General features: G+C 36.9%; 1 protein-coding gene across 4 annotated transcripts in view; it reads right to left on the bottom strand.

Annotated features, from left to right (window-relative positions):
- Positions 1 to 25,379, bottom strand: part of taok3a (TAO kinase 3a) — a 90,784-nt gene that overhangs the window by 41,253 nt on the left and 24,152 nt on the right. For 3 of the 4 annotated variants that reach the window (XM_028456912.1, XM_028456911.1, XM_028456914.1), the window contains 8 exons: positions 16,721 to 16,972; positions 9,705 to 9,776; positions 9,285 to 9,386; positions 6,616 to 6,661; positions 5,712 to 5,808; positions 4,654 to 4,767; positions 2,208 to 2,299; positions 550 to 643 (listed from right to left, as the gene is read on the bottom strand). In XM_028456912.1, coding sequence (XP_028312713.1) covers positions 550 to 643; positions 2,208 to 2,299; positions 4,654 to 4,767; positions 5,712 to 5,808; positions 6,616 to 6,661; positions 9,285 to 9,386; positions 9,705 to 9,776; positions 16,721 to 16,855 — 752 coding nt within the window. In that variant the 5' untranslated portion in view covers positions 16,856 to 16,972. Of the gene's footprint in view, positions 1 to 549; positions 644 to 2,207; positions 2,300 to 4,653; positions 4,768 to 5,711; positions 5,809 to 6,615; positions 6,662 to 9,284; positions 9,387 to 9,704; positions 9,777 to 16,720; positions 16,973 to 20,147; positions 20,295 to 25,379 lie in introns of all 4 variants that reach the window. The other variant, XM_028456913.1, reaches the window with a different exon arrangement.

Here is a 25,379-nt window from a genome sequence, read left to right as displayed (position 1 = left end):
CATTGCAATTTGATGCAAAAGTGGCAGGAATGGGAGTAATGTAGCAAAAATGCTTTAAAAGGAGCAAAAATATGGCAAAAGTGAAGAAAATAGGTTAAAATATGGCAAGTTTGGTGTAGTTGCAGGAAAAGGGTAAAACAAGGAAAAATAGTCAGATTGTTCACATTTTTTTCCTAGTTTCTTGAAGGCATCTGGCGATCCCCTGCCAGTGCCTTGCGACCGCAAATGGGGTCCTGACCACAAAGTTGAGAACCCCTGCTTTAAGGACTGGCACACAGCTGAGCAGAGAAACATTTGGCTTGTTTCACTTTGGTAGAGGTTTCCCAGGTAATTACATAAGAGAGTTAGAGTGTGACATTGCACGGGGTGTGTGGCTGCTAATGCTAACACAGGTCACCAGATTAGCACAGGCCTGTTGTACATTAGCAAAGACTGGAACGGAGTGGACGTTGTTAAACACAGGTGATAAGTGAATACTGAGGCATTGGGATGAGTTTTGCAACGTCTTCAATTATTAACAATTAAAATGAGATAGGAACTTTAACTCACCACTCAATGGACTGCAATGTGGGAGAGTCGTTCTGGGCAATGTGATATAAGGCACTCATGGCGTTCATGTTGAATAAGGGTGGTTTGCGCTCCGCTGGAATAGGAAAATCCAAGTGTTACAGTTCACTTTTTTTCCATGTAAAGTTTGAAAATGAAGGGTTTTTGTTTTGTTTTCTGAGGTTGAACTTTGTAAAGTGGGCAGATCTAAACTTGCCCATATGTCACACTTTCATTTATTCAGGCAACTCTTTTTCAGGAAATTTCATCTCCTGACATGTTTCGACTGCCAACTGTCAGTCTCCCTCAGAGGCATCTAGGCCCTGATTTATCAACCTTGCGTGAAAACGGGTGCAAATCTGAGTGCACATTGTGCCATACAACAGGACCAACGTGGGAGTCATGAAAAATGTGTATCTGACCAATTCCAGTGTACAAATGATCGGGTGTTGATAAATCTGGTGGCTGAATTTGATCGTCATTACGTCATCACGTTACGTCCACAAATATTTGTGGTTCGGAGGCCCCGCCCACTGAGGTCAAACAAACAATGGCAAGGAAATAAACATTTCTGAGATGAATATCATCGTCCTCACAGCTGAGGTGAAGAAATTTAAATGCTCTGTGGAAGAGAATAACGGAGGAAGTGAACAACGTTTCCGTGTTGGAGCGGACTCAGGCTGAGGTTTGAATTAAATTATAAACTATTCTAACTGCAAATGATAGTTTAAATGAAATGTTGCTCATCCACAGACTAAAAGCATAAATCCCTTCTATTTGATCAAGACAATTCTTTACATTTAGACGAGTCAGGCTGGCGATCGCGAGCCCGTGCTCCTCAGGTTGGGCTGATTCATCACGTCATTCTCCTACACATTGTTCGGAGAAACAGGTTGAAATAACGTCACACACTTTCTTTGTATAAATCCAACAGCGTTCCTACGTTAGTCTAACACACAGAAGCAGAGCTCCTGTGATCCCGGTTCGTCTGTGTGCACTGGGTGAACCTATGCGTTTCGGCCCGGTAGCAGCATTTATCAGTGGGTTTATTGAAAGAAAACCAAAAAAGTGGGTTTTCTGCGGGCTTTTTAAAATTGCTTTTATCTTGTTTTAATAATCAATTTTGATTAGTTCTGAATGTGTGTCTAATTATGCTTAAATGATACTTTATTTTCAGGCTCAGTGTCATTTTGCTGTGCTGCAGCACAAATCCACACACTCAGGTTTGCGTACACGAGGTCAGACCTGACGTTAGATCTGATCGTAGCGTACAATTACGTCAGAATTGATAAATACCGGAGCTTAAATGAATTTGGCAGAATGCACATCGTACGGATGGATCTGAACGTACTAATGGTTGATAAATTAGGTCCCTAGTGATTGCTTTGATGTATACGAGTTCTCTTATGAGGAAAGCACCAAAGCATCTACTGATCACTTTCATGGGTCTTTATGAGTTCTTTGTTGGCCTTGCCCAGTTCTGGGCATGGCCAAGAACTTGGTCGGGGGTTGGCCAAGCCAATTGGAGGATGGTAGATGGTTTGATGCTTTCCTTATGAAAGAACTCGTAGGAGATCAAATTTCCTGAAAAAAGTTGTCTGAATAAATTAAACTGTAACATATTATTTCAAAAAAAGACAAAATGGATCATCTAAACTCACCCAGTTCAATACACGTGATCCCGAGAGACCAGATGTCCACCTTTCCCTCGTACTGACCCTCATCCATGGCTAGGATCACTTCTGGAGCCATCCTGGGGACAGGGGTAGAGTGGGGAGGGGGAGACATCAATAAGCACTGCAGAGAACCCACAAAAGATGTTTTAATCTTGCTAAGCTTCTAAAGCACTCTTACACACTCTGCTACGCCGTGATAGCGGCTCAGTTTTAGGAATGTGTGAATGAATGTTGTGTGTGTGAGTCGTTTATGTGATGGTTTCAACTCACCAGAGAGTCTTAGTGAATTATTTGGTGAATAAAGGCAAAGCTGGAGGTTCATTTTGGAGGGTTAGATGGAAAAGTGCATCCAACAGCAGCTTTAATGTAACCCAGAGCTAAATGTTTAATATATGATAAAGTATCATGTTCACTGTGCACAGTTAAAGAGTAAAACATGTAGAGAAAGCAACCACTTCACATCCATTCATGTGTTTTTGGACTTTATGATGGATTATGCAACATCAAACATCCAAACTCGTCGCCACGACACAAAGCAGACTTGAGTCAGTGCGAAGCTTCCTGACGATGCTTTCTGATGCTTTGTTTGCGTCTCAGTGGGACCGATAAGCTGGTTATTTATCTGGGCTACACAAAACTACACTATTGCTCTAAAATGCTTTTTACTACATTTTACTTCCAGCATATGACATATATATTATTTAGACCAGCAATTAAAATTACAATTAAATTTACAATTATTATTATTATTTTTCCACTGAAATTCAATTCCAATTACGTTCTGAAATAATTAAGCCCATAAAACATAACCTTCCTCTTGTGTTAGCTTTCTGTTAGCATCTCCTATGATAACAGGTCAGTTAGACTCATGCTTAAATCAGCTGTAAAATACACTGAAAAATATTATCTATTATCTAATTTGTTTATCATCTCTTGGTTACCTTGTTAGGCTTCCTAATCAATGAAAATATTGATATTAATATTTTAGGTGTGGGCGTCTGTGCCTTTTTTTCTGTCAAAAATGGTAAAATGATCTTGAAGAGAAGTGACAGGTAGTGGGAAAACTGGATATGAAACATATTTTAATGATTATTAACTACGTAAGTGTAAACCATAAAACAGTAACATGGTTCCCCAGTTTTGTGTTTTATTGAATAGTAATTGACAGTTTTTATAGAATTTCCATGACAATTACAAATACAAAATCAATTATCTGACCTCAATTACAATTCATTTACAGTTACAACAGTGGCATTTACAATTACATCATGACTGTAATTAATGATCAATTACACAATTAAAATTATAATTGACCCAGACCCTAACTCACACCAATAGGCAGGCTCATCACTTTAACTTAGTGAGTGTTGTGCTGCTTATTTGTGTTAGTGTATCTTATGCTAGCTGGCTAATACACTTAACAATGACCTACTTTTTTTTTTTTTTAAGCGTACTAGTTTTAAATCATTTAAACCATTCAGTGAGTCAGTTGTGCTTGTTTATTGGCCTGTTACAGATTCCTAAAAAACCCTGTCAACTAAAATAACAGATATAGAAAAACCTTGGTTAGCTAATTCAACACACCTGAATTTAATTATTCTAGTAATTCAAAATACAATACATAATAATGAGGGGGTCCTGATGCAATATTTATATCGGATATCGGTCTGATATCAGCAAAAAAAACGAGTATCTGAATATATAAGCCTGCATCTAAAATCTTCAATATAATATAAATTGTTTTTATTGTTATTAAGGTTAATTTGAGGGTCTTATAATTGATCTATTTTAGTTTATTGTAGAATATTCTTATGTTTAAAATTCAAATTTATACCTATTGTTCTCTGTTTGGGTAACAATCAATTGTTCAAGCTTTTACTAACATTGATCGCCACAAAATAATTAGAAGTGGGACTCGATTAAAAAAACAACCTAATTAATGAGAGACTTTGTAATTATTTAATCTCGATTAATCTAAATTAATCTCATCACAATATTTGACAGGAGATGCAACGGTGTTTCAATTTAAATGGATTTTGTTTGACTAAATCAATGAAACTAACAAAATTGTTTATTATTTCCATCACTCAGTGCTAACAATATGAATATGAATAAATAATATTATGATTGCATTCTTCACAAAGCACAAACTTAAATTTAAGTAAGCTAAATTCATGGTTTTCCAGATTTTTTGTAAACTCTAAAACAAATGTGTTTTTGTGTAAATAAGTAATAAAAGTATGTATGATTTGTGGTAACATCATATCGGACCAATATTGGTATCAACCAATGCCCAAGGCTGCAATATTGGTATTGTATCGGGACATGCCTAACATTAATAGATGCAGTTGATTTAGACCATGGGAAAAACTAAGGATGTCCTGATCGGACCGGGAGCTAAAAATAAATACCTTCCCCAGTGAATACCAACCAGTAAGGTGTTCCTACGAAGGAGTTGGCAGGTGAAGCAATGGAAGCTGAGCCAAAGTCAGCCAGCTTGACTTGACCCAGCTCAGTCAGTAGGATGTTACCAGCTTTCACATCTCTGGAGATTAACAAGGAAATGAAGAAAGTGAGCACACAGGAAGAAGCGATAGGAAGGAATGTAAAGTGGCTTATTCAATGCACGACGCTTTCTAATCATCGACATACTCGTATAAAATTGTATTTAAATATGGACGATACAACTATACATGGCTCCAATACAATGAGTTTATAGCTACTGCTAATTTCCTACTCAGGGTGGGGTTAGGTGGCTCTGAGTTATTATATATATTTATATATACTCATGTATCTATTTCTAAAGTTTTTATTTCTATGAATATCTGACATACTGTTGACACTGATATATTAATTTATAAAACCAGGTATAGTTATCATTATTATTAGCGTACATTGATGTGTAAACGTGTTACTATATCACCATATTGACAATCATATAGCGTTGTACATAGGAAATGAAGTGTGTGCGTGTGTATGCATGTGTGTATACATATATAATAGAGATTAGGGGGTAGGATTAAATACGTTTTTATACTTCTTCCTACTCCTTTTCGAACATAGGCAAACTTTTCTTATATTTTTATTTTATATGCTTTCAAAAAAATGTATGTTTTTTTTCCACTTTGTATGGTGATAAATAAAAATATCTGCAATATATTTTCGTTTATGAGTTCAAAGAAGGTTATAAGAAGAAAATTAGTTGAAAAAAATATTGAATACAATTTAAATAAAGAGAAGAATCTGTATTTTTAGTAGAAAAAAAATAAAAAATCAAATTGAAAGGAGTAAAGTGCATTGTTACATCCCAATCTTTGATTTGAGGTTTTTTTTTTTTTTTTTTTTTTTTTAAAATCGGGATTCGAACCATTGGTTGAGGCTATCCTTACACCCCTACTCATTATGTAAATAGCTTATCTGCCAATCACTAGGCTACACTGAATAAAATCACTCTTACACCATTTGAAATGAAGCAGGAAACCAACTCACCTGTGAATCATATTATGGGAATGTAAATAAGCCAGTCCTAGCAAGGCACCATGGGTAATGGCAGCAATTTCCAACTCTTGAAGTGGTTTTTTGTGAACTAGAAGAAGAAATTAGTAAAGTGGAAAACAGTCAGTGATTACTCTCTAAAGTCCAGAAGAAGCAGGTCATTGCTGAGGTACAATAAATATTCTGAATGTCTGAAGTCCTGCCAAACAAAATCACGTGTGCACAAAATGATCTGCGTAGAATGAGAAGCTTAATAACAAGTAAACTGTTAATGGCTCCCTGTGCGCTGCAGATATCTGTGGCTTTAAAAGTTTTAAAAGAGTGAAGCATGTAAACCAAAATCCTTTGAAACCAGTGACAATTCTATTGACAAAAATCTTCATCATAGTTTTATTCGTCTACGTTCCTTGAAGTTAAAATAATGAGAATGTCTAATTAAAGAAATGCATGTCAATGAAAACTATATCAAAATACATTGATATTTTTGTAGACTAATAAAAGCTAAAGTATAATTTCATCACATGGGACGAAATCTAATCAGAACTCGTGATCATATGTTCGCATTGATCACATCAAATATGTGTTGTGAGTGTTTACAAACATTAATATTATCACATATCAGGTTGATCAATGATAATTGAATCTTTGAAATATAAAGCGTTTATCAATTTTTTTCAGTCATCTGTATCTGTAACAGATTTAGTCGACTAAAATCTTAGTTGATGGAAAACTAAATTATAACTGAAATAGTTCTGATGACTAAATTTTTACTAAAACTAAGTTGCATTTCAGTCAAAAGACTATGACTAAAACTAAATCAAAATTTGCTGTAAAAATTAACTCTGGTAGAAAACCGCATGGGCTGGTGTTCTAAAGTTGTACTGTATGTGCTGCTTACCTTCTAGTAAATCTGATGCGGAGCCCAGGCAATACTCCATCACCAGCTGGAAGAAAAAAACAAAACAAACAAACAAAAAAACACAATAAACGACCAAAACACATTTGTTATCATTTAAGAATAAAGGTAATCCTAACTCTGGATTTCCATTGGATCTGTAACTGCTGCGAAATGGCAACGGTTTCCATTAAAGTCAATGTGTCAATGTCCACCGCGTGCGAGTCTGCACTAGTACGGCACCGTAACTGCTGAGTCATGCTGCTGCCCTCTGCAGCAAATACGCAGCACTTCTGTTTGTGCTGGACGCTGGAGCTGTGCTGCAGATATTTAATAAAAATAAACTAGTGCAGGACAGGAAGTAGTGCATAACCACAGAATAAAGTATCCGGATTATTTTCAAAATAAAATACTCCATGTTCAAGGCAGATCGTAATCCCATCTATTGACCGAGATTACCCCGGCAGAGGAAAACGCTGACCTTCCGAGACCTCCAGCGGGCCCATTTTGGACTCTATCTGAAAACCAAGCACATATTTGGATTCAGGAGAATAAAACCTGTTCACGTTTGTAAAAATGAACACTTTTTTTCGGCCGGAAAATTGTGCGTTTAGGCTGTAGCGGGCGCAATCCGGACTCAACCCGAAAACATATTCGGACTCGGGGGTCTCAGACCTTTCCGCTGATACCATGGTTGGCATGATCTGAGCACTTTTAAAATAATATTTCACATATAAATATTGCATTTATCCATGCTTGTATCACATACATATATGTCGCATGATTACACGTTAATTAACGGGATTTCCTGAGTCCTTGTTGCAACAGATGCGCAACAAAACCAGAGCCGATGGGGATTGCTGGACTGCAGATTGCGCTGAAGTTACGCAGCGGAGACGTTTCGGTGCAGATACCCATCCAGTGAAAATCCAGGTTAAGTCACTGTTCAGGTAAAACAGAAGAATGCGGTTTAATGAGTAATCATGTAAATGTACAGCTCTGATGGTATTGAAAGTGTTTGTAATCACATAATAAAGTAAATAACCATAATATTAGGACTACATTATCAATGTTGTTTTGTTAAAGGGCACATGACACCAGTTTGGATATGTGTTTTATCTCCATCTAATTCTATTTTAAATAATCATGCTGATATCTGTTAATAAAAGTTGCCAAACGATGCTCGGTTTGTCTGCAATCTTTTTTATTATCAAAATTGCCCCTTTAGCCCAGTGCCACTGATGAATTCCCATAATAAAGGTTACCCTTCATGCTCATGAGTCGCATATAATAATAAAGATAACCTTTATTAGTGCCATAAAGGGAACATTTGCAATGTTTCAGCAGCAGATAAAAAAAAAATGGCGTAATAAAAATGGAAAATTAAAAATGGTAACTGGAACAGACTTTGGGGGCGTCCAAACCTTGCTGGTAAACAGGGACCATTATTTTGCAGGGTTACTGAATTTACCACAACACCTTTCTGTGACAACAGTTGTAGATGGGTGTTATGGCAAATTCTGTGCCCAATCTAATAATGACACAGATAAATCATTCCACGGATTATCAATAAATGTTGGCAGAAGTCTTCTTACAGTTAGCTGCTACACAATGTGGAGTAGTTCATGTAACGATAATAATGATGCTGCTATATAACGCCGTAGGTGTTGTCAATGTGAGCGATCTGCACTGCAGTGAAGGTGTAGGTAGTCTCAGGGGATCCTCCTGGTTACGTCACAACCCATATATGGTCATTCTCCAAAGAGCAGACTGGCAACAGTAAAATGCAAGGTTTAACATTAAGAAGAGAAATAATATAAAGTACTTTGTAGATGCACTATTTAAGATGTGTTCTTGCATTTCACATCAACATGAAAAATGGCGTCATGTGCCCTTTAAGGGTGAGGCAACTCTAGTTCCAGAAAGCCGCAACCCAATTATCTCCTTTGGTAGCTTTGCATTGTGAGACATCAAGTGTTTCAGAGCTTAGAGACATTTAAATCATACAGGACCGAGTCTCTCGCGGAACCTGGTGTCGATTTTTTTGGTTATGGTCATGATCAAACTTTTTCTTGTGATCATATTTAGAACTTTCATTAATGTACAGACTGGATAACTGGATGGACTCTATTTTGACCGCTTTATATAAATTCATGTAATCTTTCTCCATTAATTTAAGTTAGTCGCATTATGAGCTAACTTGACAAAACTCCACTTCCCACATGTTTCATTGAAGCCCAGCTGCACGTGACCTTCTCACTATGTCACAGATTATGTTGCCCTGAACCACTTTTGATAATTACTGACCACTGAAGACTGGGAGCAGCCGCTTGGGAGATGCTCTGATCCAGACGTCTTGCAATCACAATTTGTTCCAAGTTGAACTCCCTTGAATTGCTACACTCGAGGTTTTTTTTACTTTGACGCAGACATAAAAAAAATAATGATAATAATTGCGAATTTCTCAGATTTTATTAGTATTCATCATGATATGGGTCATCAGTGTAAACAGAAGTTTTGAACGCAAGGTTGAAGATAAAATACACTAAAAAAAGGGAGGAAGGGAATTGGAAAAGGTGATGGAGTCCAAGTCTGACTGGACGGAAAAGAAAAGAAATGCATTTAGTTCATCTTGAGCAGAAGAGGAAGAGGAGGAGGAAGGATGCACTAACCCAGGCAGTGTTGTCTTTCAAGTAGCAGCCTTTGTACTCGATTGTGTTTGGGTGCCGCAGCTGTCCCAAAAACTTCACCTCCTTAATGATGTCCTGCCACTTCTGCCACAGCAAATGAAAAAAACATGGTTAAACACACACACACACACACGCACAAGCAACAGCTAGCATTATTCCAAAACTGAATCTTGCATTTAAAGTACATTTAGGAATATATCACAGAAGTTGTTCCTACCTAAAGGTTAAATGTACAGTATAGTATTTACCATCAGCTTAATTTTGTCATCATATATACCAGTTATGATCATTACAGGAGAGAAAGTATAAAGGTCTTCTTTTCATTATTAAAAAGCATTTTCTCAAACCAACAGGCATTAGACTGTGTGTTGAAAGTTCCTGTGGTATCAGAGTCATTCTTACTTCGGTAGTCTGCTTGCCATTATAGGACATCTTTTTGATGGCCACCACCTCGTTGGAGTAGGAGTTACGGGCCTGAAAGACACGTCAAGAAAGAACGTGAATGAACGTTATGGGGCGACCATGGCTCAGTGGTAGATTGGGTTGTCCAGTAACCAGGGTTGTCCAGGGTTGGGGGTTCAAATCCCGCTCTAACCGAGTCTTTGTTGTTGTGTCCTTGGGCAAGGCACTTTACTGCCTTGTATGAGTATGAATTGTGCATGAATGTTGGTGTGAAATGGCAGCCACACCTCTGTCAGTCTGCCCTAGGGCAGCTGTGGCTACATTGTAGCTTACCACCACCGGTATGACTGTGTGAGTGACTGGTGTAAATGAATAATGGTTTCTGTAACGCGCTTTGAGTCTCCTCAAAGAAAGCGCTATATAAATCAGAGCCATTATTATTATTATTAACACTAGAAGCTGCTAGAGACAATAGATTCATATTTTTTTAAATCAGATAAAGACAATGTGTCAGCCTCAAAGACCAAAAAAATCAAAGATCGTTTGCTCAACAAATAAAATGTGAACAGTTGAAACTGCTGCTTGAAAAGTTTGTTCTTTTTATTTCCACTGTAAAAATGCTCTTAGTGACATTGTCAGAGAAGTTGTGTGCATTGCATTGTGGGATATGGAGTCCCATAGATGGATGCATAGAAGTGTTTTTACTTAATTCTTACTGTGATTTATAGTATTTGACGCAAAAAACTTTGCAAAAGTGACTTCCAGGCACAAATGTTAGTGTTTTCACAGACTGAAAATGTTTGGGGGTTACACAGAAAGATCAGAACCCAGACAAAATGTAAGAACTCAGAAAGTGAGGTAATATCACGGGGAACACTGGGAACAAACGGGAACAAAAATTATGTCAAACGAATCACTGACCTTGTCTGGTGGAAAAAACACAATAAATCACAATGAGAATGAAGTAAAAAATACTTCTATGGGACTCCACATACCACAATGCAATACGTGAAACTTTTCCGACAATGTCAATAAGAGAGTGTTTAAAGTGGAGATAAAAACAAACTTCCAAGCAAAATTTTCAGCCTTTTACATCTTTTTTTAAGCGCTGATTACAACAAAAAATAATTTCGTAGCACTCATAAAATAAAACATTTACAAATACAAATTCTATACAAATATGTATTGACCTATGAGGCCTACACTTTGTCTTTATTTTATTTAAAAAAAAAAAAACAATAATATATTTATATATATAGTCTACAGCAGTTTTAAAGGGCACTCAGGCAAAAAGGAAATTCCTCCCAAAACACATGATAATAAAGGTTCTTCAAAGGGAGGAAAATGCTCTAGTTCATGCGTAGCATGTGATTGTTAAGTAGTACACTTTATTCTAAAAGCACATTAATCCTATATTCCTTCAACAGTATGTTAATGTAAGTTTTAAATATGTATGTGTAAGATAAATCTAAGTTTTCCCTGGACAAAAATAATTTACTGCTCAAAAAGGATCCTAAAAATAAATGAAACATTCTATATTTGGTACAATTTCAAGTGAAGCATCATCTTCAGTAAAGCAAATAAAACTGTCTCTTTTATTAAGACTGCATGATTTCCCTGCACCTACAGTGTGTGAGGCAGTTATTTGTCCACACACTGATGTGTGTGTTAACCTTGAAGGCATTTGGCCTGTGGGACAACCATGCAGCAGCTCAACCTATAAGCCCTTATCTCAGCTTCATCCCACTTACAAATGAATGGGAATTTCATGCCAAGATTTCCAATGGAATTACACTAACAGGAGGCTACATGGTATTCCCATTTCACATTTTTTAGATTAATGTAATCTTTATGATTGCCTGTCAATTCATGCATAATAGATGTGTTCCTCTGTGGCTGCAGAGAAGATGAAACAATGACCATGCCCAGTGAAAATATTCAACTACATAGGAGCTAATTGTGAACGCAGAGAAAGAGGATAGGGGGTTGTATCACTAATTATCACCATCTAATTCCTTCCACATACATTCTACTGTGGTGTGTTTAAAGCCCTTGGTAATGGGCCTGCATACTCAGCAGGAGGTTTTTTCCCCCTTGTTCTCCTCGATAATGGAGCTCATTCAGCGCCCTAAACTCTGAATGAACATCCCGATGCTTACATTTGTTCCACTATGCATACATATGTAGTAGGAACCAAGAGAATAGAAGCAACAACAAAATCAAAAGTTTAAAATCATATCTGCCTGCCTCTACATTTTCTGATACATACCGTCAGTTGTTGGTATTGAAGTTATTAATGTTATTTCTCAGGGTCTGACAATTTATTTGATTCATTTTTTTCCCCCCCATTCGATTGTAGAATATGCTATGTATAAGTTAAAGCTGCTACCCCCAATCATTTGTATTAGATAAAATCATATTGTAGGCCTCATAGATTAATGAATCAAACATCATTTTCTCCAAAAAAGAGAAGAAAAAGGCTGAAATCACCTTATAAATGTTTGTTTTCATCTCCACCGTGAACTTTCTGTTTATTTAAATTTTTGTGCATTGCATTATGGGATGTGAAGTCGCAGAGACGGGTGCATAAAAGTGTTTCTACTTCATTCTGATTGGACTTCACATCCCACAATGCAATGCGTAAAAAAGTCAACAAACAGTGTTCACGGTGGAGATAATAAATTTTCAAGTCGCAATTTTGAACTTTTTTTTATACTTTTTAGAGTAAATGATGTTCGATCCATTCATCTATGAGGCATACACTGATTTTATCTCATAAAAAATTATCGGGAGAAGCAGTTTAAAGTTAAATTAATGGCTTTTTGCACTTTTTATTGGTCTTCTAATTGTTTTCTTTTTATTTTATTCAATTGTAGAATATTCTCATGTTTAAGGTTATGTATGTAACAACCCACTGATTAATGAGAAACGGGTCAGGTGTTCCTCATACCTACTGTTGCCGACTATTGTTCTCTGCTTGAGTAATATCAAACGAAAAAAAAAGTCATAAAAGTAAGTAGGATTTGTGCTGATTTTGTATTGGTATAGGCCAAATCTCAGGGCAGCAATGTCGTATCAGGACACGCCTACTTGCCTATGACTCATTTATAGACCTGGAAATAACTTCCCGTGTCTAATAAAATATATCTTAAGTTTCAGAATGATTATGGCACCAGATAAAAACAGAAAACATTCTCACCCTCTTTCCTATCTATGGCATATTTATTATGCCCATTCACCAAACACATACTCCACCCCACATCACTTCACTTTGGGAGGAAACTGGAGTATCACACAAGCATTGAGAGATGATTATTAAATGGGTACACTGTACATTTTTAGTTTGATCGGATTAATACTTTTTGAGATATGAATAATTTAGTGAGGGAGGTATGTGTCGATTTTTGTGCGTCTTTATTTATTTATTTCTTGCTTTTTCAGCTTCCAATATCTCAGGAACACCACCACATAGGAAACAGAAATTGTGTATAATAATACAGCTCCACCTACTCTCTCAGGATGTATAGCAGATCTTTTTGTACATTCTATCTGGGTGACATGCCAGCCCCTCATTGGAAAAACATTTTTTGGGGTTTCAGGTTCGCACATGTTTAGACCTTTAGTAAACAACAGCATATATGACTCAGCTCCCTGTAACTTTATCAGCTTTGAGCTATGTACATAGACTGTTCAAATCACTAATGATTAGTCAGATATACAGTATGCATTGGTTCTTGGGTGACAGTGAAATATTTTTTCACTATTTCCATTGGCCCATAACTGCATGTGGGAATGCAAGAAAGAATCTGGTCTCTGTTCTAATTTATACTAAAGGCTACTCTTTCTTGGGATATAAAACACATTTTCTTTATGCGACGACTTCATTTTTATTTTGGATCGTAACTTTGGGTTATGTTGCCACATCTGATCAAACTAAAAATGTACAGTGTGCCTATTGAATAAACACAGAACAACAGGTAAAAAAAAAATCTGAATTTTTTGAGACCAAAGTGCGTGGGATGTCCTGAAAATTTGTTGAAATGACCCAAGTGTAAAGTCCACACAGGCTCCAGGGCATTGCCATAGTAGTAGAATCTCTGGCCTTGTTGCTGTGAGGCAGAATTCCAAACCACTACATCCCATTGTTGCCCTATCTTTGCATAATGTAAAAAAAATGAACTGACAAACAGCCAGGCTTCCATATGTGTCACTAAGTCTGTATGACATGGGATGGTGGGGGACGGTAAAGCAAAGACCTGAACCACAATCCACGGTGTGCCTGTTTTCCTGTTTGTAAGAACAGCTGTTGTTACAAGGCCAGCATACGGGGGAGGCTTATTGCCCCCCAGCTCTTCATCTGGAGGCAAGAGGAGGGGCACCATTCAGTGTGGAGATTTAAAGAGATGCTACGTGCTTTTATCTCCCTACTTTCCATGCAGCTTTAGTATCAAAGCCTTGATGAGTAATTAGTCATGATGAGATTAATAAGACGAGTAAAGCAGTGAGGTGATCTGCCTTCACTTAAATGCATTGAAATTGTCATTGTTCACAGATAACGTTTAGTACATACTCTCCCTTTTAATAAATTCAAGCATCATTTGTGCATTTATAATCATGTGGTTGTAAGATAAAAGAGCTGGGATAATTACAACGGCTCTAATGTTATCTATCTTAAATGCTTGGGTAGTAACTACAATGTTGTTGTTTTTACAGCGTTTCCAGCACAAGTTGCTGATTCTGTAATTTATTAAGGTAATGTGCTTCAGGCAATAAAAGTAAAAAAAGGTGGTCAGGGTGTTAGAAACCAATTCCTGAACCAATTCAATATGCAGAAAGGTTTGGCAGTATGGATGTAACGATTAATCGTAAGGCACTTAAAAATCGATTCATAGGTATCACGATTCACATCGATACTGTGAAAATTGAATCGCAGCACTTTCTTTATCTAGAAGTGTTGGCGGTGGGCAGAATCTGCTAATACTTTCTTTCTGGCCGCTTTCTACTTTTAAACATGTTCATCAATGATTCCTTACCCCTTTAGCACCAAAAAATATCTGTAGTATTACGTGAATATCTGTAAAAGTCACGTTTTTCTATTAGCTCTATCTGCTAGCATAGCATCTCTTCTTCATTGCTAGAATTTCTGCATCCCAACCGACCACTGGGTTACCAGCGCCCTCTGCTGTATTTAGGTCAAATATCTGACCTAAATACAGTGAAATGACTGTTTTTTTTTTAACTCTAATTGTTAAGGCACAAAATACATTTTCAGTTACACTTTTAAAAAGAACTATTATGCAGTTTTGCATTGTTTACTATAGAAGCAGAATTTAAATTAATAGGCTTCTTCTTCATTTGTATTATTCCTTTATTTATTTTATTCAAGATTTATTTTTAGTTAAATTGCATTGTTTAGAATAGTTTATCAAGGGATTCTATTGACAATGAAAAATAAAAGGAAAACAGTATAGTTTTTTATAGTTTTTTCCCCCAAAAAAATAAAGGAATATTTTTCAGTAATCATTTTTCCACAGTCCCATTTTGTAAAATAAATCGCGAGAGAATCGTATCGTGAATCGAATCGTATCGGGAGTTGAGTGAATCGTTACATCCCTATTTGAAAGACTTATGTTCTGTATTTAGTTTTAAAAGTTCAGTATTTTTCCTTTCACATATATGCAGAGGTGTATTTCTGTTTTGATCATTTGTACTTTACTTGAAGTTTTTAATCAGCACTTTTAGTCTAACACATTTAAATCGAGGAGGAGGCGATCAACATGCTACGTCAGCAGTTACCGTGTAGGGTGACCATACGTCAGCTTCTACCCGGACAATTCCTCTTTTCACGTCTTGTCCGGACCGCGTTGCCGGATTTTCCAAACTTGTCAAAATATCTGAGTTTCCCAGAATCTGAACGCATCTCTGGAACACTAATTTAAAAGACCGTAAATTTGATAATCTTTGCTACATCAGAGAAATTCCACCAGTATCTGAAAGCTCTTTACAGCCCATAGCAATCATATCATATAATCAATATCTCAGGCAGACATTTGATTCACTAAATGTTAATGCTTAATAAGGTGTTTTTTGTTTGTTTTATCTTACCTAAAAGTTAAATAAAGAGAACATTTATGGCTGTTTTGCTTCTTTTTTTGCATACTTTGAAAAATACTTAACTTGTACTTTTGATACTTGAGTATATATTTCACATAATACTTTTGATACATAAGTACATTTAATGTGAGCTGTTTTAAGACTTTTACTCAAGTGATTTTCTAATGGGTGATTTTTACCTTCACCAACGTCATTTTGAGTTATTGTATTTGTACTTTTACTTAGTTATTTTTTAGGAACTTTATGCCCCTCTGCATATATGGATACACCTCTCATACACTATACATGCTGGTAGTTCTACATGAGTGAAATTAAGGACATTTTTCGCAAGTAATTGGGATTAGGCATACATTTCATACCTTTGGAAGTTTAGGCCACACTGGTGTTTTTTGTGTTTCAAAGTACATCATTTACCCATTCAACAAGATTAATAGATGACGTTAGCTGTGACCGAGTACACAGAAATATTATTCACTTTTAAACCTTTTATATTTCTTTTTAAATCCAGGTATAACAACATCTCTAAGTGTTTTAATAGAGCTCTTTACTAATGGTACAACTTATGAGACTTAAAACCTGCATGGTTATATCTATGATGATGATAAACTCGCCATCATAGGCCAAATCCTATCAGTAGTTAACTCTCTCTGCTCCAAATGTATATTTTGTCTAACCAAAGCCATTCCCAAGATATAAATAATGCATTCCAGTTGTATTTATAAAACTAAATCCAGAAACTGGGTTTTGGTGGAACTATGCAAATAACAAGAAAAGATTGTTGCCACAGTGGTCAAGCTTCCGCATAGAAAGCTTATCATTTTAGGGAATCAAACTTGATCAATACATTTATCTATGTTGACTGTGAAAATGAAATAGACACAAGTGTAGAAAGTGGGACTTACAAAGTACACCGCCCCGAAGCTGCCATGTCCAATCTCATGCAGGTCACAGAAAACGTCCTCCGGGTCATCTTTGAAGAAAAGGTCAGCCAGCTCGGGGTCCTTCGGCACTCCTTTCCGTGTAGAGGACGGCATCATGGGATGGACATGGGCTAGGCGTCAGGGACCGCACTCACATAGATACTATTGATGGTGCTACTGCTACTGCTGCCGCCACCAGTTGTCCCCGCTGGGCCCGGCATTGGCCAGCCTGACCTGGGGAGAAAAACATTCAGAACATCATTAAATTAGTTGGTTATAGTTGTGCTTTGGAGCAAAAAGACCTTGATATCACACCACCTGGGTGGCTGAGTCAGAACCTGCACAGACATACAGCAAGAAATCTTGTTTTGTAATTATAACATCAAACTTTGATTGTTTGTTGATATCTGGGAAATTTACAGAAGAGTGAAAAGTGAAAAAACCAAAAAAAACACAAGGTCCAATATTTTTTTTATTATTAACATTCTCAAGAATGAAGTCAGAATTCTGAGAATAAAGTCAAAATTCTGAGATTAAATTCAGAATTCTGTGATTTAAGTCAGAACTCATAATTCTGACTTTGTTCTCAGAATTCGCATTTTTCCTGATAATTCTGACTTTATTCTCAGAATTCCTACTTCTTTCTCAGATTTCTGAATTTACTCTCAGAACTCAAACTTTCATAATAATAAAAAACTCACCCCCCCCCCATTGCCCTAAATCTCTTTCGTAGAACATCAAGTTATCGACTGAAACGTATCCGTAAAAACAGCTTCATAAATTTGATAAAATTCCAAAATTATCGTCTTCTTATTTCAGCGCAATCTCTACTTCTTATTCAAATACTGGAAATAATTTGTCAATAATGAAACAGTTTTTTAGTAACAGAAGTCATAGTGAAGCTTCAATAATGTTATAAATAGGTCACATAACTAGCTAGTGTTTTTGGGAGTGTATTTAGCTAATGATTGTGTGTGCTGTGCATGGTTTGAGAATGTTTCAGTCTCTCGTTCTTGTTGTTCGTTCAAGTTACAGTCACGCTTACGTAGGCATACCCAGAAGCACACACACACACACACACGGATGACAGCTGAAGTTGAGTCAGTGATGCATCATTGCCACATGTGCACACTGTTATATTTGTCGTGCTAACCAACACATTTTTGCTGACGGTTTAGCATTGCCTGGGCTGCAGACGGGCTGTCATGCGTGTATGCATCCTGGACACCCTGCTCTAGTTAGCTTCACTGCACACGCAACACACACACCTAAACCTATGCACGCAATCACACTGTCTTTCACTTTCTTTTGTGGATTAAAAAATAAATAAAACATCTCAACCAGATACAGTACAGCCAAGCAATGACCTGCCCTAAACAGAAGGAGGTTGACGTACGAGCAGAGGCTGCATGAGAGGAAAAACACGCAGGCCAAGACATTAGGCATCATCATCATCCAAATTCTTTGTCTTCGAGGGACCTTAAACATAACACCCACTCCAAATAGTTCAAGCCCAAAGCTTAAGTCTGCGTCCTCTGCCCCATGGACCCAGATGCAGAGAGATGGCACCTAAAGGTACAGGCTGAACTAAGACTGAAAACTTTATGTAACCTCCTCTGTTCAAATGCAGCGTGACTTCCTGCCACTGTATATGAACCCTCCATGCTGTCTTAGCATCGGGAAAGTCACTTGTGCTGGAACCAGATTAAAATCAATTTCATGGCGTTTAGCTTTGATTTCTCTTTGAGAAACCTTTGAAACCACCACAGATTTTCTTCAACTGAAATGGTGGCATCTTTTGTCATCACATTATTTAGTCCTCCTGGTATATCATTTTAGAGGATACCTGCACTATTTATTTATTTATTTATTCTTTTTGTTTAAGTAGGGACAGTACATATCAATGAACATTCAAAAAATGTAAATATGTCAGATTATAGCCAAAGGCTAATTTCATCTGTTGTCCCGAGACCGGCTGATGTAATAAAATGTCACACTAAACAATAAAACAAGGCAAGACACAAAACAATATACAAAAGGATTACATACAGGACAAGGAACATAGGGATAATAAAATACAGTAACTAGTACTTTTATATATAACATAACATTTGTCAAATTTTGCAACACTGTCATATCTCCTGCGCCAAGCAGTGTTAAAACAAATATGGGACCCACCACAGAGAAGATGTTCGGAGCTATGCTCTGCTCTGTTTTAAAAGGCCTGGATAATATATCGTTGAAACCACAACAAGAAGAGGCTTTAAAACCGTAAGTCGGTAGCATACTACGCACCAATTTCCACTGCCCTTGTCACCGATATCAAAAACCGTCACTGCCTGTATTAAACATTGAATAATATAAGGAGATTAGGATGGATTCCAGGCCAAGAAGTTTCTGCACACTCTTAATTGCTTGCTTTACCTATTGTTGAGAGTCTCTTTTTCAGGTTTCTGTTTTTCTGCCCAGAGAAGTCTATATTCCAGTAATGCCCCCCTAAAGAGGTTAGCTCATGCAACCGGAGCACACCCGAAGTTACAGTATGCTCTGAACGCAAACCGAGCCAAACCAAGGTGATAGATGTCCACCAACCATTTGAACAGAGTCCAGGACTAAAACGGTGTGAAAGCACCCTAATAGAGCTTGCAGTTGAAATTGAGTACAGGTTGCATCTTCTCAAAAAACTATAACACCCTAAGATACACATACTGTGACTATGTGTAAGGAAAGATTAATTGTAATGGTCAGTTTGCTGATGGGAAATTGAATGTGTATTATATTAAATGCTTAATATAAAACAGAGGTTTGATACAGTATATCCCAACTGATTTGGGATGTGGGAGTGTGTATTTAGACACATGCACACATTTTTAAAATTCTCCTCAACCAACATACCATACATTTACTTGGACTCTTCTAAGACTTGGAGCATTCCCACATTAAACTGAGCAGTCCAAAGTGAGCGCTCAGAGGTCTGAGCTTTCTCTTTAATGCTCTTACTCAAACGTGACGACCAAATGATTATGAACTGTGACCATTTTTAATACAAACTGCGCAGTGACATCTGGAGATACTTTATTTAGCTCTGGCCTATCCATATAATTGAATAATATAATTGTCTTTAACCTAATGGTACACATCTAACACTAAATCCCTTGTTTTATTTCAGTCCGTGGAAATAATCCCAACAATAGAGTGCTTTTTAGGATTTAAAGTCTTTGAAAACAGTAATTTAGAGAAGATAAAAAATGTAATCCTGCATTTTCCTACAAAACACCAAAACAAGGTCTTATATGATCTGATTTGATTGTGTGTCGTACTTGTGCTCACATCAGTGTGTGTGCGTGTGTGTTTTATTTGATTCCTTGTGACTACATCTATTGTCCATCCCCTGAGCTGTAACACAAACCCGTGTGAGTGCATGTTTGTTGGTGGCTCTCCGTATTTGCCCGTCTCCTCGTTGCATCAGTTCCATCTTCCTCACATCTCTCCCGCCTGAGCTCTCACGACAGCTACCAAAATAGAGTTGGATACAACCTTCAGCTCAACTCTCTCCCTGTACACACACCCACAAATGCACATTGATGCAGAAACATAATCACTGTGCTGAAATTGAGGTTTAAAAAGCTTCAAAATATTTTTTGATTAAAAAGAATGACGGAGGAAAAAACTTAAAAAAAATGTGTGCCACAATTAAAGGGACACATAAAACTTCTGTGGTTGATGATAATTTAGGTGACGACGAGATAGAGCTTTGAAGGCAGAACTAACTGACTGATGGAAAGAGAGAGACTTTTAAAAATGATGGAAAAAAAAAAAAAACACAAAACAACAAAACAACAAAAACTCAGAAAATGACAAAGAAATACACAAAATGACTAATAAGACAAAAATAACAAAAACATACATAATGACCAAAAAAATTCCACAAATGACAGAAAAATGATCCCAAAAACACGAGACGACAGCAAAATACACAAAGTCTCACAAAACACAAAGTGACACACTAAACACACGCTTGAACAGCCAAAATAACACGATGACAAAAAGAGCACAAAGACAACATTTTCAAAAATGACAAAAAACAACAACATAAGTATGAAAATTACTGGAAAAATTTAAAAAAAAAACAACAAACACAAAATAAAAAAACATACATAGTGACTAGAAAAACACATACAATGACCACAAAAATTCTGCAAATGACAGATATATACACAAAACAATGACTATAAATGCACAAAATGAACAACAAAACTCACAAAAAGGCAGCAAGACAAAAATCTTTGTTCTTTCCTGTATTAATGCTCACATTAGTCACTTTTCTAATTGGTGACATGAATATTGATAACGTGAAGTGATGCAATGTGGCAACAACAGGTTGTAATAAGACTCAGTAATGCTGTTACTAGTCCAGTAAAGTCAAACGTTTGGACAGTCCAGCTCAGCGTGTGTGTGTGTGTGTGTGTGTGTGTGTGTGTGTGCGTGTGTGTTTACTGTGGATCTATGAATGGCATTGTGCAGAGAGAGCTGATTAGGCAAATGGCTTAGACAGATTAAATCCTCTCTGAGAGTGTGTGTGTGTGTGTCTTTCCTACATGTGCGATTCGCTAAACACTAACACACAACATGGTAACTATTAACACTTTTCTGTGTAATAATCGGAGTTTTAATTAATATGTGACTAATATGGTGAAGTAAAAACAAACAAAAAAAAGCCACTAAATGTCAGTTATCACAATGTATTCTTTAAGTCATACTGTTTCAAAGCATGGCTGCATGATCACATGTATATGAAGATGAATGTGGGCCAAAGTTCAACGTGCTACACTCGAGCAGAAACTCGTGGATGAGCCAATAGAACATAACTACAGCCCCCGAGCCATCATAGCTGCTGCTATGACTAATTGATGTGCCAACATGTTAGAAAATAAAAGCTTCTTCAAGAGGGAGAAGAAAAAAAAAAAAAAAACTCTGAACCCAATGCTCTTCCATCCATCCACTCGTCTTATTCCCACAGTGCTGGAGCTGCTACGCACTGACTCACAACAATGACACAACTTTATCTTAATTACCTAATTTATGTTTGGGTTTGATGAAAATACATTCTTAAATAAAGAATAAAGAATCCTGAAAATTACGGTGGTATCCCAAGTCGACTTTAATACATTCTTTCTCTGGGGATTTGTGGGTGAACAAAATACTTACGCTAATTGATTCTGTTTGGTGGTCAAAATTAGGTAATGCTCCCACTAAAGAGCAACACACAAAGCGTCACAAAGAAACGTAATATAACCTGAGATAAACTAATCCAATTTGCAGATTTTTGATGTTGACTAAGAGCTCAAGGTAGGGTACGTCCGGCATACAGACAATCAAAAGACCATACAATATACAGTATTAACTCTGACTATTCAGACCCTTTATAATCATGTATGTTTTGGACTGTGGGAATAAAGTGAATAAACTGGTGTAACCAGGGTTTGGGAACCAACACAGCACATGACAGGCCAAACTCCAATCTTAGTAGATAGATAGATAGATAGATAGATACTTTATTCATCTCCAAGAGAAATTCACAGTTCCAGCAGCTTACAGGTATGGGAACACAGGGGCATGCAGGGAAAGTACAATGTAAAAATTTAAAACAGTACAAAAAAAAGTACTAAGGTAAAATAAAAGTATAGGGCTTTGGATTTTTCACAATCCTGGAAAGAAATTTTAAACAAAAACAGCTATCTTTTTTTGACACTGATATGGCTTATATGCATGTTTTGGGACAATATCACAAATTTACTTGTTTTTTATACTGGAAAATGTGTGACTGAATGACTACAAAGTGTGACAAATAGACAAATGCATCCAATTCCTCCCAAAATCCCCTTCAAAATTTACCGCAAAGTGTTATGTTTTGAGTTATGTTAGCCTGTGATTAAAAATACATTCAGAGCTTCATCTGAAGTGTGTTTTTAATGTGTATGTGCATGTCAAATCTGAAAAGGCACTTTGGTCCAGAATCCCTCAGTGAGATGTTAGATCTGAGCGACCTGCTGGGTTCATACCCGACTATGGACACAGGTCAGATGGTGGAGCCCAGAGTTCACAGGAAACATGGTGATGCTGCTTTTAGTTGTTATGCTGCAAAAGAAGTTGAACAAACTACCAGCAAAGCTGAAATCAGCATCACATGGGAACATTTTTAAATCCAAGTTAAAGTGTTAAAATGCATATACAAATGTATAATTAATATGTTATTATTAGTTAACAGGTATAACAGTTGGAAATAACAGTTAATAACAGACTATAACCCCATTTAGCATGTGAACATTTTCAACTCTCTTCTTTCACAGCTTTTTTTTTTTTTTTTATCATTCATCAATTTTTCAATGATTTATCCAAAAGCATGAGAGGAAAACCTGATTTTCTGTTCATATTCAGTCTCCTGAGATAACATTGGACTGTATTTCAACTCTGAAGTCTGTAAGTGACACGCATGCCTCTGAGGTAGCGCGTGTGTGTGTGTGTGGACTGTAAATGCAGATGAATTTGTGCTTTTAATAAAGAAACGACCCACAAAAACCACAAGGGCAACCAAAATGCAAGCGTTCATATATTGAAATTAATGTGCGGTGCAAATGTGTTTGTTTGTGCATGTGTGTGTGCATGTGTCAGAGAGAAGAATTATTATGTAATAATAATCCAGATTTTCCAGACTTCTAGCCTGACACGGTGAAAAGCATCTTAAAGTATTTTAGCTGTGCGCTAGCATCAGCATGTGCATACACATGTATCGATGAGTGAGCAGGGACGATGACAGGCTCTCCTCTCACCGGCGTGTGGCATCTCCAAGGAGGATGCAAACATGTGCCCCTCCTTCATGTCAGTAAATGGGTCAACCTTGTGAGCACAGCCTTAATGAATGCTGTGTTGTAAGCTGATGATGATGATCCGGTTTAAAAGGCGAGGTGGGAATGACTTGAGTCATATCAATGAAAACAGTTTTACACAAATGAAATACACAAACATACTCAGAGAGTGCACAAGTGTTTTGCTGCACTGGCAAAACCTCAGCACATGTGGACTCGATTTATTTTAAAATATAACAAACTGTAGGGGAAAACTGTTATGAAAGTAACAGTTTTCAAACAACCTTTATTTGAAAATATTACATCACACACATCGTAATATTATTTCTCATTTGGATAAACTACTTAGGACGTGCGTTCACACTGACGGATCCTAGAGCAGTTAAAACCCTCTAGGATTCGTTTTCTCGGACAGTCTGCCTCGTTTAGGCGGTGTGAACTCGCAAACAAAGTCTAGAGCGGATCAAACGTGTGAATTCTAGGTTGTTTCTGTTGGTCTTGGAGCATTTCCAATCAAAGCCTAGAGCAATTAGAAGCACCAGGAACTAAGATTGTGTGATGTTATTGTTGACGATATATCGTCAAAAACATTCTCACCGGTAAGAATATGTAATCCCACGATAGAAACTTTAAATTCCCATGTCGGAAATTAGCGAGTGCCATGGGCCATTTGTCTCACAATTTAGCCAATAATTCCCCGAAATACCTTGTTCCACGGGCCAAAATTACCCGCAAGTTTTTTTCAACAACTTCTTATTCTCTGGAACGAAGCGCTGTTCACGGAAGCTCTACCGCTAAGCCTCTGTGGTGTGCGCTGCCACCGCCCCTCCACACACACAGACGGCGGTGCATGTCTGAAACCTGAAACTGCCGTGTTACGATAGATCATGGACCGATACTTGGTGAAGACCAGACAACCATCCAACAAAGTGAACCAATCCAAGTTCCTCCACCTGATCCACCCAAAGATCCCAAAAACACGATGACAGAGATGAACCTGCAGCAACAAATATGAACTGGAAACTAAAGCTAACTAAGCTAAGCTAACCCACCAAAAAACAGACTGAGCTAAGAGCAAACGCTAACCACTTCATATAAGGAGTTGACCAAGTAAAAAGTACACGGCTATACATGTTAGCATTAGGCTAATGTCACTAGTCATCCATCCCAATGCAATATTATTTAATTATATTTCATGTGTTCACAAAACAAAGCTGGTCCCATTAGGCAGTAATGTAACTATTGTGATTATTACATCAAAATATCCTGAAGTATTAAATCATCAAGCTTGATCCAGTTTAATTCTGAAAAACTAGAGAGACATATAACAACCATAACTTTATGTAACTCATTATCAGATATAAAATAAACAATTCAGCAGCAGTAAAAACCCTATTGGAATTATTTTTGCTTTTCTTAAAGAAAATAATTCATTTTAACAGGAAATGAATTGCATAAAATACCACTAATAGAGTGACCCACATGCATTAATATATTCCATAAAATATCAGCTCATGAGCTCTTTGAGTCAGCAGCTAATGGAGCCTTTTTCAATGTGTCTAGTGTTGATGTATTCAAATTAATTTGTGTTTGTAAGGAAACTGTTTATACTTTAAGTTGGAAATTGTTTTATTTATTTATCTATCTTAATTTTTATCATTATCGTGATAAATACCAGCTTTATCGTAATATTTTTTAGTCTGTATCGGCCATCCCTACAGTGAACACAATCGCTCTTGGAGCAGATCAAAGATAGGAAATATCGGCGATGACGT

The sequence above is a fragment of the Gouania willdenowi genome, chromosome 9 (assembly GCF_900634775.1).
Source record: "Gouania willdenowi chromosome 9, fGouWil2.1, whole genome shotgun sequence".
Classification (NCBI taxonomy): Eukaryota; Metazoa; Chordata; class Actinopteri; order Blenniiformes; family Gobiesocidae; genus Gouania; species Gouania willdenowi.
The sequence above is the reverse complement of the archived record's forward strand: the minus strand, read 5'-3'. Positions and strand labels throughout refer to the sequence as shown.